General features: G+C 50.9%; 1 protein-coding gene across 13 annotated transcripts in view; it reads right to left on the bottom strand.

Annotated features, from left to right (window-relative positions):
• The window catches only part of AGAP1 (ArfGAP with GTPase domain, ankyrin repeat and PH domain 1), a 617,831-nt gene that overhangs the window by 408,498 nt on the left and 194,073 nt on the right, over positions 1-15,260 (bottom strand). For all 13 annotated transcript variants that reach the window (XM_017537733.2, XM_017537728.2, XM_037741753.1 and 10 more), the window contains exon 2: positions 4,654-4,712. In XM_017537733.2, the coding sequence (XP_017393222.1) occupies positions 4,654-4,712 (59 nt within the window). The remainder of the gene's footprint in view (positions 1-4,653; positions 4,713-15,260) is intronic.

Below are 15,260 nucleotides of genomic sequence, written 5' to 3'. Positions count from 1 at the left end.
AAGAAGACACCACCTACAAAACAGCAAGCAGGTCCTCACACACCAAATCTGCAGGTGCCTTGATCTTGGGCTTCCCAGCCTCCAGGACTGTGAGCAATACATTCCTGTTGTTTATAAGCTGCTCTGTTTATGATATTTTGTTACAGCAGCCCGAAGGGACGAAGACACCTTCCTAATGCCACAGCCTCAACTGGGTGCCTCTCCTCAAAGCTCCCTTAGGCGTCTGCCCCAAGGATCTCTTTCAATGGGAACACATTATTTTGCAAACATCAGTATGCTGATCTTGCTCCTTCCAATGCTGACAATTCCTCAAGGGCAGGCACACTGTCTTACACTTGTCTTGTTCTCTGAATCCCTGCCTTACGCGGGCCAGTAAAAGAATGAATGAGTGACGGAGTAACTCCAATGCTGGTGAGTATGAATGAGATGCTTATTACTAAGGCTCAGAGCCAGGCTCAAAGCCAGGCTGTGTGGACAGATTCTAAATAAAGCTGTTTCCCCTCCTAATTCGACGTACATCTTTTTTACCCTGGGCCTCTATAATCTGAGAATTTCTACCTACTAATTATTCTTTTGCTCAAGGGCACCTGCTGTTCGTCAGCTTCATGCTGAGAAAATCCAAAACAGTATGCCACAGAATTAAATTTTTAATTAAAATCAGAGTTTCTCCTTCCCGAGGAAGAAAATGCTCGAAAACCAAACATCGTATGTGCCTTCTCTGCATAGCAACGTAACTGCCTTCTTCCACCTAACAAGATGGGCGCAGATTAAGCTCACCCCTTAGAGGAACAAAGGCAATCAATCTTGGGGTGGAGTGGGAAGGAGTTTTGTTTGGCTGAACAGCCATCTCACAGACTGCCTTATATTCACACATGATGGCATTATCTTAATTTGAAATGCTGGTTGAAATTAACAGCTGATGGTGAAAGGAAAATAAAATGAGGGGTAAAAATGCCCTTTCCCACCGGGGCGGCACGCCACCTGTGAAGCTTTCGGAGCGGCTGCTGGAAGTAAACCAAGATGGAGGAAATCAATCCAGAGCGAGCCAAAAAGCAACGTGTGGAGGAATCTGGTGTCTTGAAAATTACAGAATTACGTACTTAAAGCAGGAAGAGGTCGCTGCTGTCAACCCCGCAGGGTCTGTGCAGGGCCATGAAGTGTGTCAGAGCCCCGTGCTCGGTCCTTCATATTACAAGGCCAAAGGGAACAAGTGTCTTTCTAAACTGATTCTCGCATCCCGCACTTCACCACTTACCTGCTAACCCTGAGATTTGCTGAAAAGGAAATCAAGGCTTTTGGTAAAAATCCCAGTTGGAGTTCAATGAACACACACTAATAGGATGTGAGGGGCTGGGGACTGAGGTCCCCCTGCACAGGCAAGATGTCCAGGGCGTATCTGCCTTCCTCCCCGCCGACAGAAGCATCATGCCTTTGCTGCTGGGCACACATCTGTAGCCAGCAGCGGCTGGATCCTCTGCAGCACCAAAAGCAACCAGTCATGGATGACCTGACCACAGCGCAACTTCAGAAAACATAAGGCTGGGCGCGGTGGCTCACGCCTGTCCTCCCAGCACTTTGGGAGCCCAAGGCAGGCAGATGACTCAAAGTCAGGGGTTTGAGACCAGCCTGGCCAACATGGTAAAATCTCATCTCTACTAAAAATACAAAAATTGGCCAGATGTGGTGGTGGGCGCCTGGCATCCCAGCTATTCGGGAGGCTGATGCACGAGAACCACTTGAACCGGGAGGCAGGGGTCGCAGTGAGCCAACATGGTGCCGTTGCACTCCAGCCTGGGCAATAGAGTGAGACACTGCCACAGGCGAGAACAGAGAAGAGAAGGCAAGGCATGGTACTACCATTCTTGAGAAGAAAGCGAACATTGAATTTTTTTCTCTGATGGATTCCAAAAGATTTATAGCAAAATGTTACATAAAGAGCCTATTGGAGGCTCGCCATGACATCATGTCACTGCCGCGTTTGCGAGGCAGGGGCTGGGTTCCTGAGGCGCTGACCTAAAGGGCCACCTGTCCTGGGGGGAGCTGCGCTAGGAGGAAAACAATCGCAGCCCTGTGGGCACTTGAAGGCTGCCTTGGGGAACAAAGCAGCACTTTCTTCAGACCCCGAGCACTCCTCAGCACCCAGGGGGTCTTGCAGGGGTGCCAATGAGGACCGGCTCCGCTGATGCCACCTGGGCTACAGCAGAGCTGGTGGGCCTGCCAGGGTCTCGTCTGTCCACACTCAGGCCAGGGCTGGGAGCTTTCTGAGAACTGTAGAATCAACAGCACGGAAGTCCACTGCATCAGCAAACTGAAGCAAGTCCGTTTCAGAACGACACTAAATGCAACGGTCTCAAGTGCAGTCTCCTCCACCTCCGGGCAGATATTCAAGAAAATCACATGCTTTCGAAATACCAGCAGAGCGTAAGTTTTTGGTAGTAAGCATCCTTGATGGTGGGCTGGTATGATCACGTGGGCCCTCTCTGAACCTGCAACACCTTGAACTGGCAAGTCAGGTGGTTCCATACTTGACGGTCAGTTCGTCTGTAATGCTGGCACTAGGGTGGCCACTGGCCCTGTGTGGCTATTTCAATTTAAATGAACTAGAATCAGACTTAAAAGCAGCTCCTTGATGGCGCTGGCCACATTTCAATCACTCAACAACCACACAGGGCCAGCTGCGATCACACTGGGCAGTGCAGACACACATTTCTACCGTTGAGAAAGTTCTATCAGGCAGTGAGGTGGTGGAAGCACCAATTCCAGGTTCGAACCTCAGCTCCACCACTTACTTACTGCAGCTCCTTGGGCAGGTTCTTCACTTCTCTGAGCCTCAGTTTCCTCATCTGTGAAATGGGGATAACCATACCTACCCCTCCCCATGGGGCAGTTGTCAGGATTAAGCAATTTTGTACAGCACTTAGAACACGACCCGCGCAGAGCCAGCGCTGTATAGACGCCATCACTGCCAGTAAAGCACCATGCCTGCTGCTCCATGCCCATCACAGAACCCGAATGGCAGCGACTGTCTTAATGGGGAGTCACTGAAACTGGGGGATTGTTCTGAAAATCTCCTGGTAACAGCATTGCCAAGCCTGTGCCATTCATGCAGCGCCTATTTCCTGGATGGCTTCTCTCGGCTTAAGACACCCCGCTGGTGCCGCGGTGACAAAGCACACAAAAGGCAGCAAGAGGCGGCTGTTTCCTGGCTGGTACTAGGAACCCCAGGCTTCCAAGACAGGAACTGGGGCTGAGAAGGTTTGTCTCCCATGGGCAGGCACTGCAGAGACAGCCCAGACACCTTCAGGGAGGGACAGGGCGGGGGACAGACACTGGGAAGGAGAAGGGCCCAGTCGATGACACCCCACGGTCACAGTGGGGCTGGGTGTGTCAGACGCCAACAAGAGAGAGGGCACAGTGACCACAGGGCCTTCCCATCTCAGGGCACCTCCCACGCACTGTACTTGATTCCCTAAGGTTAAAAACGCAGATTCTTCCTGGTGACAAAGGTCACGTATGCTCTCTTCAAAGCCCTAGAAGGTCTCTGTTGCTGTATCTCCTCATCTCAGGCACGAGAGACCAAAAGGGTCCTGTCCCCTGGCCCTTGTCCTGTCCTCCAAGCACCCAGTGAGTTTGGGTCAGTGGGGAGGAGTCCACGGGCCACAGGGGGTCTGGTGCCATCCATAGAAATGCAGAGAACAGACACACTCGGCAGGCCCGGCTTGGAGTCTGCAGAACAGCAGTTCACCTGCCTTCCTTTCACGGTCAGAGTGAGATTAGAACATAGACACACACACACGCATACGGAAATCAGACATATATACACATACATACATACATAAACATACACGCATACACACAAATGCCACATATATCACGACAAAAACATGATTGTTTCAAAGTTAGAGTTGCCCCTTTGTTCCATCCTATGGTGGGTGGTTCCAAGAGGGGAGCAGCTGGAAAGGGCGGCTGCAATGGACCACTTTTTACGTACGCCAATTTTAAGCTTTAGATAATTTCACCAAAAGGGCAAAGTTCGTAACAGAAGACAAAACTGTTAATTTCATGCCAACACTTGCTCACAGAGTAGATAAGTCACATTTAAAAAATGATGAATACCAAAGCGCGGTGACTCATTATAGAAACCTTCCATGACACCCCGCAAAGGACAAATAAACCCACAGGTGTGGGGGTGGGGGTGTGTGTGTGTGGGGGGGAGAGAAACTGACCGACCACCAAGTCACACACACACACACACACACACACACACACACACACACACACGCCAGGTCACATACCTGGTCATACTGGGTGACCAGGTGTTCAGCCCACCAGGATGGATGGATACACACACACACTGTAAAAGAGGGGATGACGGTGGCCTCTGTCCTGCAGAGGAGGTGCCGCCCTGGCTGGGTGGCTGTCATGGCTGTTTCAGGTTCACTCAGGACTCTAGTTCCCAGCTATCAACTACACCTGGCCCTTCCCAGGAACACACCCAGAGTCACACTCCCACTCTGGGCCCCAGGAGATGACCAGTTGCCTGGGAATGCAGGCTCAGCTCACGTGTGCGCAGTCATATCTGCCTCTTGTAGAGCCCCCCCACTTCCCACAGGTGACAAATGACAGCTGCCAGGGCCAGAAAGAACCACTCACCACTTTGAGCTCCGGGACAGATCGACTCAGCGTCCATTCCTGGCTGTTCACAAAGGCATCTGCAAAACAGGAGGACACACGGTCAGACACCACAACTCGCGTAAGGGCCAAGTCAAAATCCCTCCAATGGGCCATTTTCACATCCGAGGGTCACGAAGATAGTGTGGACCAGCCTCCCTTTGTCACTCCCACCCCAGAAAGATTGCAGTTTGTCCCACTTCGCGACCCTCAGCTAGAGGCCAGTTGGGTGTTCCAGCTCCAAGCCTGTGGGTGTAACACATGCTTTGTCTAGCGACTTTGAAAGCTACCGAAAATCTAACTTTCCGTTTTCCCCCTGCTGAAGCCACAGGCCTTCCTACGGTGGAGCGTGTACCTTCAGACCCTCCTGACTGTGCCGGTTCGTAAGCGTGGAGATACACGAGGACACGTCTAACTTTCTGGGAAGTGATTCTGTTAAAAGCAGTCGGTCAACTTTTGGTTGTCTACTGTAATAGTCACTTCCCTGAAATCCCACACACACAGAAAAAAGCATGACGACTGAATTTGTGAATTAAGTCACAACCTAAGTTAACACTTTAGTGTTTATAAGTAACAGGTTAGAGCTCAGAAGAAAGATCTGGTGCTAGAGTTTTGATCCTCACAAAGACATTAAACACTGAAGACCCAGCCAGGATGGTTTAGACTATGTCGGAAAGACGGGGGGCTGTCATGCTCTGTGGGGCTGCGTACAGAGCCCAGCCCTGTGCAGGGGTGCGTGCCCCCACCTGGCCATACGTGGTGCACCCATCCGATACAGACGACCCCAACAACCTGGCTTTACCTGCAAGCCAATTTTCCACTCCCCCACACAGGCCATTTCTTATCATAATTGAGACCCCACAATAGTAGTCATGATCTGTCCTGATGGCCTCACGGCAGCTTGGTCAACACAAGTGGAGCGGGCTGGACCAGAGAGAGGCAGTGCATCCCACTGATAGCGAAACAGCTCTTTCCAAGAGGGATTCACTTCCAATTTATTTTCCTCCCATGTTGAAACTTATGTGTAAGAAGTGACGTGATTCATAAGAAGCCAAAAAGCCAAGAAAAACCATCCCTTTCAAAGAGCCGTGTGCTGTGAGGACCACATGGACATGGGGCTGGAAGACAAAGGCCTGACCCTGTGGATGCTCCACACGGGTGACAAAGGAAGGCAAGACTGGCATCTGAAGGAGGCAGGCAAGCCCTGGGGAGCACAACTACCAGGTCACGTGCCGGAGGAGCACATTCCACCAGGTCACAACGCTGGAAGAGCACATTCCACCAGGTCACAATGCTGGAAGAGCACATCCCGCCAGATCACACGCTGGAGGAGCACGTCCCGCCAGGTCACACGCTGGGGAGCACGTCCCACCAGGTCACACGCTGGAGGAGCATGTCCCGCCAGGTCACAATGCTGGGGAGCAAATCCCGCCAGGTCACACGCTGGAGGAGCACATCCCACCAGGTCACAACGCTGGGGAGCACGTCCCGCCAGGTCACACGCTGGAGGAGCACGTCCCGCCAGGTCACACGCTGGAGGAGCACGTCCCTCCAGGTCACACGATGGGGAACACGTTCCACCAGGTCACAACGCTGGAGGAGTACATCCCGCCAGGTCACAACGCTGGGGAGCACATCCCGCCGCTGGGGAGCACATCCCGCCAGGTCGCAACGCTGGGGAGCACATCCCGCCAGGTCACAACGCTGGGGAGCACGTCCCGCCAGGTCACAACGCTGGGGAGCACGTCCCATCAGGTCACAACGCTGGGGAGCACGTCCCACCAGGTCACACACTGGGGAGCACGTCCCACCAGGTCACAACGCTGGGGAGCACGTCCCACCAGGTCACACACTGGGGAGCACATCCCACCAGGTCACACACTGGGGAGCATGTCCCACCAGGTCACAACGCTGGGGAGCACGTCCCACCAGGTCACACACTGGGGAGCACGTCCCACCAGGTCACAATGCTGGGGAGCACGTCCCAGCAGGTCACATGATGGAGGAGCACATTCCACCAGGTCACAATGCTGGGGAGCACGTCCCACCAGGTCACACACTGGGGAGCACGTCCCACCAGGTCACACGATGAAGAAGCACATTCCACCGGGTCACACACTGGAGAAGCATGTTCCACCGGGTCACCTGCTGGAGAAGCATGTTCTACTGGGTCACACGCTGGGGAGCAAAACCCACCGGGTCACACGTTGGGGAGCACATCCCACCGGGTCACACGCTGGGGAGCACATCCCACCGGGTCACACGGTAGAGGAGCATGTCCCACTGGGTCGCACGCTGGGGAGCACAACCCACCGGGTCACATGATGGGCGCAAACTGTGCAGCAAACCAGATGCCACAGGCCCTACAATGACAGCATCAAGGGTCTCCAGATGCCGAGTGAGACGTCCCGTCAGAGGAACACTCCTGCTTTGGGAAAGGATGGTCGGGTAGATCAGGAGGAGATCCGAGTGATCTCTAGAGGGCAGGTGAAAGCCTGAATAGATTGGTGTTGAACAGCAGAGACTTCTGGGGCACGAAATGCCTGTCCAGCTGGCAGAGCGGGCAGGCAGAGCCCACCTGCAGGAGCTTAGGAGGAAAGCTCAAGAGCCCCAAGGAAGAAGATGCCTGGGAGGCAGACTCCTCCCTGCGCCGCCTCAAAGACTTCCAGCCACGGCCCCTCCAGTCTCCTCCCACTGAAATGGGCACACTGGGGGCTAAACATCAGGGGTGCAAACTGTGACTGTGCATAATTGTACCCCCAAACACCCATTCTTTGGCCAGCCAAACCTCACCCCAACATGCTGCAGACAAACGCTACCTGTGAAGAGCTGATGTGAAGAACACACTAGCATAGGCCTGACACCCAACAGGTGCTCAGTCAACGGTAACTAATTCTGCCTTCACACCATTAGTGAGCAGCAGTGCCAGTTAAGTTCCAAAACACTTATTTCTGTTATCAATGACTCTCGCAGAAAAATAGGAATGTGGCCTCACAGGATCTGCAGGGTGACCCCAGTGGTCCACAGATGATGACTCCAAAATGCACGCACCCATAGTGTCCAGCCCCTCAGAACCTCACCTTGTGGCTGCACGGTAACAAAGCACAGCCTGGGCAAGTAACTGTGGCCATATCCACATAATGGAATACTCAAGCCAATCACTGAGGCTCAACATTCTGCAGTGGAGACCCCCAAGGTCCTCAGGCTATTACAGAGTGACGACAGCCAGGTGTGATACAGAGACGGATAGGATCCTCACAGCTGCATTTCTAAAAAGTGCACTGGGGGGGTCAGAGGTGCAAAATATGCATATGCTTGTCAAGTTAAAACTTAAAACATTAACAGGCGCTGATTTAGGGTTAGGAACTAGATGGCTGAAGTCAAGGGTGATGAGATGATCCTCCTTTCATTGTGCTGGCACCTTTTAAATTTTATTCCATTTGGCATGTAAGACATTAAATCGTGAAGTTTTAAAATGATCTGTAATAGTAAAACAAAGAGGGTGAAGTGTGAATTAAAAGGAGCTCTATTCATCAATGCACTGCTTTTTCAATACATACCACCGTAAGATTAAGTTTCTAACAATAAATATAAAATATTCATTATAAATTAAGCAGTGCTCCATTAAACAGGGATGGATAATTATATAAACATTGGAACAATGTGAGGCATCTTTTTACTTGCAAATACACCCTCATTGAATGGAATGTGTCTGTGGCAACGAGTGATAAAACAGATGCTTGACTCAATTGCCAAAAATCTTCATCTTCCATTAAAAAACATTTATTTAAAAATTTTTCACCACCTCCCTCACTGCCCAGTCAAAATGAAATGTTGCCTCACACAAGGCTAAATGAAAATTAACAGAAGATTCTGTGAAAGCCATATATACAAGACAGTCCTTCCACTCCATGAGGGGGACCTATCTGTGGGCTGGACACTGTGCTGGCATGGAATTGTTCATCACACAGCAGGTGGGGTTGGGGAGGGGCGGGGCAGGGTCCAGGACAGGCTGCTCCGCCTCCTTCCAAGGTCGGAGGTACAGGAACACTGGAAGGATAAACATGCTTCAGGGAAACACACCCGGGCAGTGGGCACATGCACACTGTGCGCCTGACTATGCAGATGCACATCCGGACATGTGCACACCTGTGTTCCTGGACCAGCCAGAATGCAGTGACACAGAGGACGTAGCTTGTTCTCAGAAGTGTCTTGGCCTGGCACAGTGGCTCATGCCTGTAATCCCAGCACTTTAGCCGAGGTGGGCGGATCACGAGGTCAGGAGATCAAGACCATCCTGGCCAACACGGTAAAATCTTGTCTCTAATAAAAATACAAAAATTAGCCAGGCATGGTGGCACCTGATTGTAATCCCAGCTGCTTGGGAGGCTGAGGCAGGAGAATTGCTCAAACCTGGGAGGCAAAGGTTGTAGCAAGCCAAGATCCTATCATTCCACTTCAGCCTGGGCAATAGTGAGACTCTGTCTCAAAAAAGAAAAAAAAAAAAAGTCTCCTTAGTGTTTTATGATTGTGGTTGGTGACAGTAATGTCCTTCCCAAGAGCTCACCAGGTGCTGGGCTCATTGACCACTGCCGCCTTTCGGGACAGGTTCTCCCTGCTGCTGCCCCTGGACAGAGTGGGACATTTAGCAAAGTCTCCCCTGCAGTGCCAGATTCTAAATCCCTCCCTCATTACCTGATGTGTCCCTCAGAGCCTGCTTGCCCCAGACACCTGGGACGCTTAGCAAAGCCAGCCAACAGGTGAACAACAGCCGGGATTCAAAATCACAGCCTTCAAATCGGCATTTCTTTTTTTTTTTTTAAGAAGGAGTCTCACTCTGTCACCAGGCTGGAATGCAATGGCTCGATCTTGGCTCACTGCAATCTCCACCCCCCAGGGTTCAAGCAATTCTCCTGCCTCAGCCTCCCGAGTGGCTGGGACTATAGGCTCGCACCCACACGCCCGGCTAATTTTTATATTTTTAGTAGAGATGGGGTTTCAACATGTTGGCCAGGATGGTCTCATCTCCCGACCTCGTGATCCGCCCATCTCGGCCTCCCAAAGTGCTGGGATTACAGGCATGAGCCACCGCACCTGGCCTCAAATTAGCATTTCTAACAAGCTCCCTTGCAGAGCTTTGCCCACACTTTATTACTTTCCATCTTCAATTTTTCGAAATTCGCTAAGCGGACATTACAAGTGCAAAGCTCCAAGAGCAGGAATTTCTGAGAAATGTGAAGACAGAGCACAGGTCGTAATGGGCAGAAAGTGCTGCTGTTACTGAGGCTACAGGCTCCCAGCCCGTAACGCAGGCCTCAGAGGTGAGCCCTGCTTCTCCCACCTGGCCCTGCCCAGCTTAGTGTCCATGGGAGAACAAGAGGAAGCAAAGGGAAGTGTGAGGGGTCAGGAAGCCAGGAGTCATGGGTTTGACGGTACCCTCAGGTTAACTTTCTGGTTTCCCAATTTCCTCGCCATAAAATAGAAGCATTTCTGGCCGGGCACTGTGGTTCACGGCTGCAATCCCAACACTTTGTGAGACTGAAGCGGGTGGATCACCTGAGGACAGGAGTTCAAGACTAGCCTGCAGGCAGATTGCCTGAAGTCCGGAGTTCGAGACTAGTCTAGTCAACATGACGAAACTCCGTCTCTACTAAAAACACAAAAATTAGCCAGGCTGGTTGTGGGCACCTGTAATCTCAGCTATCTGGAGGCTGAGGCAAGACTGAACCCAGGAGGTGGAGGTTGTGGAGAGCCGAGATTGCGCCACTGCACCCAACTCCTGAAAAGAGTGAGACTCTGTCTCCCCCGCCCCCCAAAAAAGTAAAAAATAAAAGCAATGATTTCCTAAGGGTTCTGTAAGGTTCCAAGGAGACAAGGTAGCTGGATGCCTAGGAAAAGACCCAACTACCCACAGGGGAAGCCCTGCTATTAACTCTGGAGGTGGGATGAAAGAGCAGGGCTTGGCTGAGCGCACTGGCTCAAACCTGTAATCCCCGGCACTTTAAGAGGCCAAGGTGGGTGGATCATGAGGTCATGAGTTCAAGACCATCCTGGCTAATATGGTGAAACCCTGTCTCAACTAAACAAACAAACAAACAAACAAACAAAAGATCAGGGCTTGATGCCCCTTTGCCCAGGTGCCACAGCTGGAGGGAGATGCTCTTGCTAGGAGAGGGGCGCACACGTTATCTGAACTCCTTGCTACGCTAGAGGCACAGGTGAGCCTGGAGCAGCACACAGCCTGCCAAGTCCTGATGAAGCAACACACCACAGTGATTGAAAGCTGTGGCTCAGGCCCGGCGCGGTGGTTCACACCTGTACTCCCAGCACTTAGGGAGGCTGAGGCAGGTAGATAACTTGAGGCCAGGAATTCGAGACCAGCCTGGACAACATGGTGAAACCCCGTCCCTATTAAAAATATAAAAACTAGCCAAGCAAGGTGGTGTGAGCCTGTAATCCTAGCTACTCAGGAGGCTGAGGCAGGAGAACTGCTCAGGGAGGTGGCAGTGAGCTGAGATCATGCCACTGCACTCCAGCCTGAGCGACAGAGCGAGACTCTGTCTCAAAAAAATAAAAACCACCAAGACAACTGTGGCTCACAGTGACCATTAACTCTACATGGAGTAAAAAAATACTAAAAGGCATTACTGGAGTTAGTTTTCATCCCGAGTCAATTGATACTACATAAACCACAAGAAATTAGTGCTCTGAAGGTCAAATATGGTTGAACAATGGCAATTTCATGGGGGGTTCAACCTACAGCATGTAAACATGCATGAAAAAAGTCACCATCCCTGTGATATGACTTCCAACATATATCAGAAATTCCAGAGTTGGAAATAATCCTGGCAATGCCTCCAGTTGGTCTATCTTGGCATTCTTCCTCAGCAAACAACAGCATCAACGGAACAGGGCCAGGGGACTACAGTAAAGGGGGAGAACTTTCAGAGGACACTGGATCTCAGATGTGGGAGCCCCACCTTCCCGGGCTGCAGGAACCCAGCAGGAAGGCCAGCTCCTGTCCAGTCCGGCCTCCACTGTGTCCTTCCTCAGGATTTCAGAGCCTTTTGCTAAAGGCTCCCCCACATTCATCATTAGACAAAGGACCCGGAACCTCATCTTCATTAAGACAGCCATCAGGCTGGGTACGGTGGCTCACACCTGTAATCCCAGCACTTTGGGAGGCCAAGGCGGGCAGATCACCTGAGGTTAGGAGTTTGAGACCAGCCTGACCAACATGGAGAAACCCCACCTATACTAAAAATACGAAATTAGCCAGGTGTGGTGGTGCACGCCTGTAGTGCCAACTACTTGGGAGGCTGAGACAGGGAGAATCGCTTGAACCCAGGAGGTCAAAGTTGTAGTGAGCCGAGATTGTGCCATTGCACTCCAGCCTGGGTGACAGAGTGAGACTCTGTCTCCAAAAACAAAAAAGATAGCCATCGTCTGGCAGGTGGGCTCATTCCCCAGCAGAGATACAGACTCCAATTTTCTCCTTCCAATGATCAACTAGAAGCACAGCACGCAGCCAATATTACAATGACATGATGGTCTCCTGTGTCCCGTTCACCTCCAGCCCAGCCCCCAGTCCTGTTTGGCTCTAGGAAACACAAATACACATTCCAGAAAAAACACGTGAAATTATAAACAAAGGAAAAAAAAAAAAAAAAAAAAAAAAAAAAAAAAAAAAAAAAAACAAAAAAAACCCGGGAACCTGAAATTGCAGGTGAGATTTTAAAAACAACCTATTATCTCAGAGATTGGGACGTTTCTTTGAAAACCTTAAATTTCACAAGGATTTTTTTTAAACTATTCTTTTCAGCAACAAAAAAGGAAGGAATATTTATTTTTAGTTTAAAGCAGCTGTCAAGTCCCCAAATATAAAACAAAACAACAATGGAAGAAAGCTCATCCAGAGAGAGGAGAGGAGCATCAGAGGCGGCTGTGGCTGCCGCGGCCGAGTCAGTCCTGGTGTCAGTCCTGTACCGAGGAAGGAAGTGGAGTCCTTAATAGAATAAAGAATCCACTTCCATGCAGCCGGAAAAGAGCCCGCTGCAAACCTGATCAGACATAATCCGCTGATGACTTTCAAACGGAGGACTTAGCAGAAGTTCACCAGCACAGTTTCAACGGTATGATTTGATTTCTTATTTGAAAATCCTTGAATCCCTATAATAAATTAAATAAAACATAAACCCTGGGGATACCAGATTGGTTTCAGGCTTCCCTGGAAGTTCAGACTCAAAGATCCTTTTAAGCAGCCTCAGAGATCCACAAACAAGACAGTTTCCTACCCTGACATGTCCCAAAAGCATCCCCTGCCCTTGCCATTCACCAGCCCCTCCCAGGGCAGGGTGACGAACACCCGGCCACCAAGATGCCACCATGCCCATCTCTGCAGGCACATCCACGCCATCGCCTGCAATTCCAAGGTTCGTTCCCCTGAGCCCTGGGGTGACCCAGAATCTATCATAACAAGGGTTAGGGTTACAGTATTTAACCGGGTCCTCTCTCTTTTTGCAAGCCCAAATGGGCTCCAGAAGATTTGCAGGATTTTCACTTCTTAGAGGACGGGGTTCATTTTCACTATACATGTATATATAGTTTCCCTGTGTATTTTGTTTATTTTTTTGAGACAGATTCTCGCTCTGTCGCCCAGGCTGGAGTGCAGTGGCACAATCTTGGATCACTGCAACCTCTGCCTCCCGAGTTCATGGGATTCTCCTGCCTCAGCTTCTCCAACAGCTGGGACTACAGGCACGCACTACCATGCTTGGCTAAGTTTTGTATTTTCAGTGGAGACAGGGTTTCACCAAGTTGCCCAGGCTGATCTGGAACTCCTGGCTTCAAATGATCCACCCGCCTCGGCCTCCCAAAGTGCTGGGATTACAGGCGTGAGCCACCACGCCCAGCCTTATTTTCACTACAGGTTCCTCAAAAGCATCCCTGAGTGTCTCACAATACCCCCGGCTTCAGAATCACGGAGTTCCCTGAGAACGCCCTTGTGGGTGTGTAAAGCACTGCTTAAACAATTCATGTCTGAGAGAAGCAAAGCAGAGGGTGTGAGGATTTGAAAGTGAAATGGCAAAGAAGAAAATTCCCCTTTCCAAGTGTGAAAACAAGAGGCCCGGGAACAGCCTCGAGGGGCGGAGCACAGCCTACTAGGCTCTCCTGCGCTGCTGGTATTATCTTCTGCATTTCCTTCAGAAGAACTGTGTTTCATCAACTGAGGCTGCTTCGGAATATTTAACGCATAAATGATAACCTGACAGCCCCGAAACCTGTGCCCCAGTGCCACCCAGTTTCCATCTCGCTGTGATAAACCAAGGTGATAGTGGGTTTTGTTGCAAGCATCTTCCTAGGACAGGTTTTGGGTCCACGTGCAGTACAGCCTTCTGGCCCCAGCTTGTTAACCTAGAGGCTGAGGACAAGCTTGTCCACAGATGCAGCTCAAGCTCCAGAAACAGGCCGTTTCCCCAATACTGAAGTCCCCAAAAGAACTAGCCTCAGGTAGCCTCCAAAATAGATTTTGTGGCCTCCTTGGCACCTCTGGCAAAGCCCCACGCCTCACGGCTTGTTTCACAGGGGTCTCACTTCCCTCTTTAATTCCTGAATCTTGCCGGCTTGGTGGAGAGTGTAGACACCCCTACTGCGAAGGCTGGTTCTCACGGAGGCTGACTGCTGACGAGGTTGGTGGAGAAGGAATGGCGTGCCCACCCCGTGCTTCGTGAAGCACTGTGGCTCTCAAAACCAAAAGTGCTTCCCAGTTTGCATCTCCGAGTGATGATAACGACTTTGGCCATGGAACGCAATTTGGATGCGGTCCTTCATTTTTGGAGGGCATTTCATGGCCCTAAGAAGTAAATTTTGGCTACAAAATGTTCCATGGGAGTTACAAAGAAGGAGGGAGTATCCAGGATCCCATTTATGGGAGTCACAGAACCCCAGGAGAAAAAAAGTGCAATTCAACTTCCACCATATAGTGAGTTCCAATGTCATGAAAAGTCGGCAAACACATCAGGCTCTCTATACCAGATAACCCAACCAAAGACGCTGTCTACATCTACAGGCCCTGGGCCCCCATCACCCTTACCCAGCTCATCCGTTGTTCCCACACCTGACTCCCCCCATCAAAGTAAGGGAAAACCAGAAGGGGAGGGGAGGACATGGGGCTGAGTGGGGACATTCTGCTTAACCTGTTCTTTCCTTTCTGTCCCTCCTGTGCAAGCCTGGGGTGGGGTCGTGTCCGATGCTCATGGCAGTCCAGGCCACTGCCACCTCCTGCCTGCACCATTGACCAGCCACAGGGACGGGCCTCCCCTGTGCTCCTTTCCTCTCTAATCTCCAGACACCTGCCTTCAGGAGCTTGCTAAAAATCCACCCCAGGGTTTTCACACGCTGAGTAGATGTTCAATTTATTCCTGAGCCTCGGTAACTGAGCTTCTATCTAAAGTGGGAAGAATAATAAAAATTTCAAAATTGTAATAGGTGTTGAGGAACAATTATGCCACCGTCGAGCTGCTAGAACAGCAAGAGTCTGAGAAATGACTGTAGGAACACACTGCGCGCCACCACCAGAATGCCAGCTG

This window comes from Cebus imitator, unplaced genomic scaffold (assembly GCF_001604975.1).
Source record: "Cebus imitator isolate Cc_AM_T3 unplaced genomic scaffold, Cebus_imitator-1.0 Scaffold106, whole genome shotgun sequence".
Lineage (NCBI taxonomy): Eukaryota > Metazoa > Chordata > Mammalia > Primates > Cebidae > Cebus > Cebus imitator.
The sequence above is the reverse complement of the archived record's forward strand: the minus strand, read 5'-3'. Positions and strand labels throughout refer to the sequence as shown.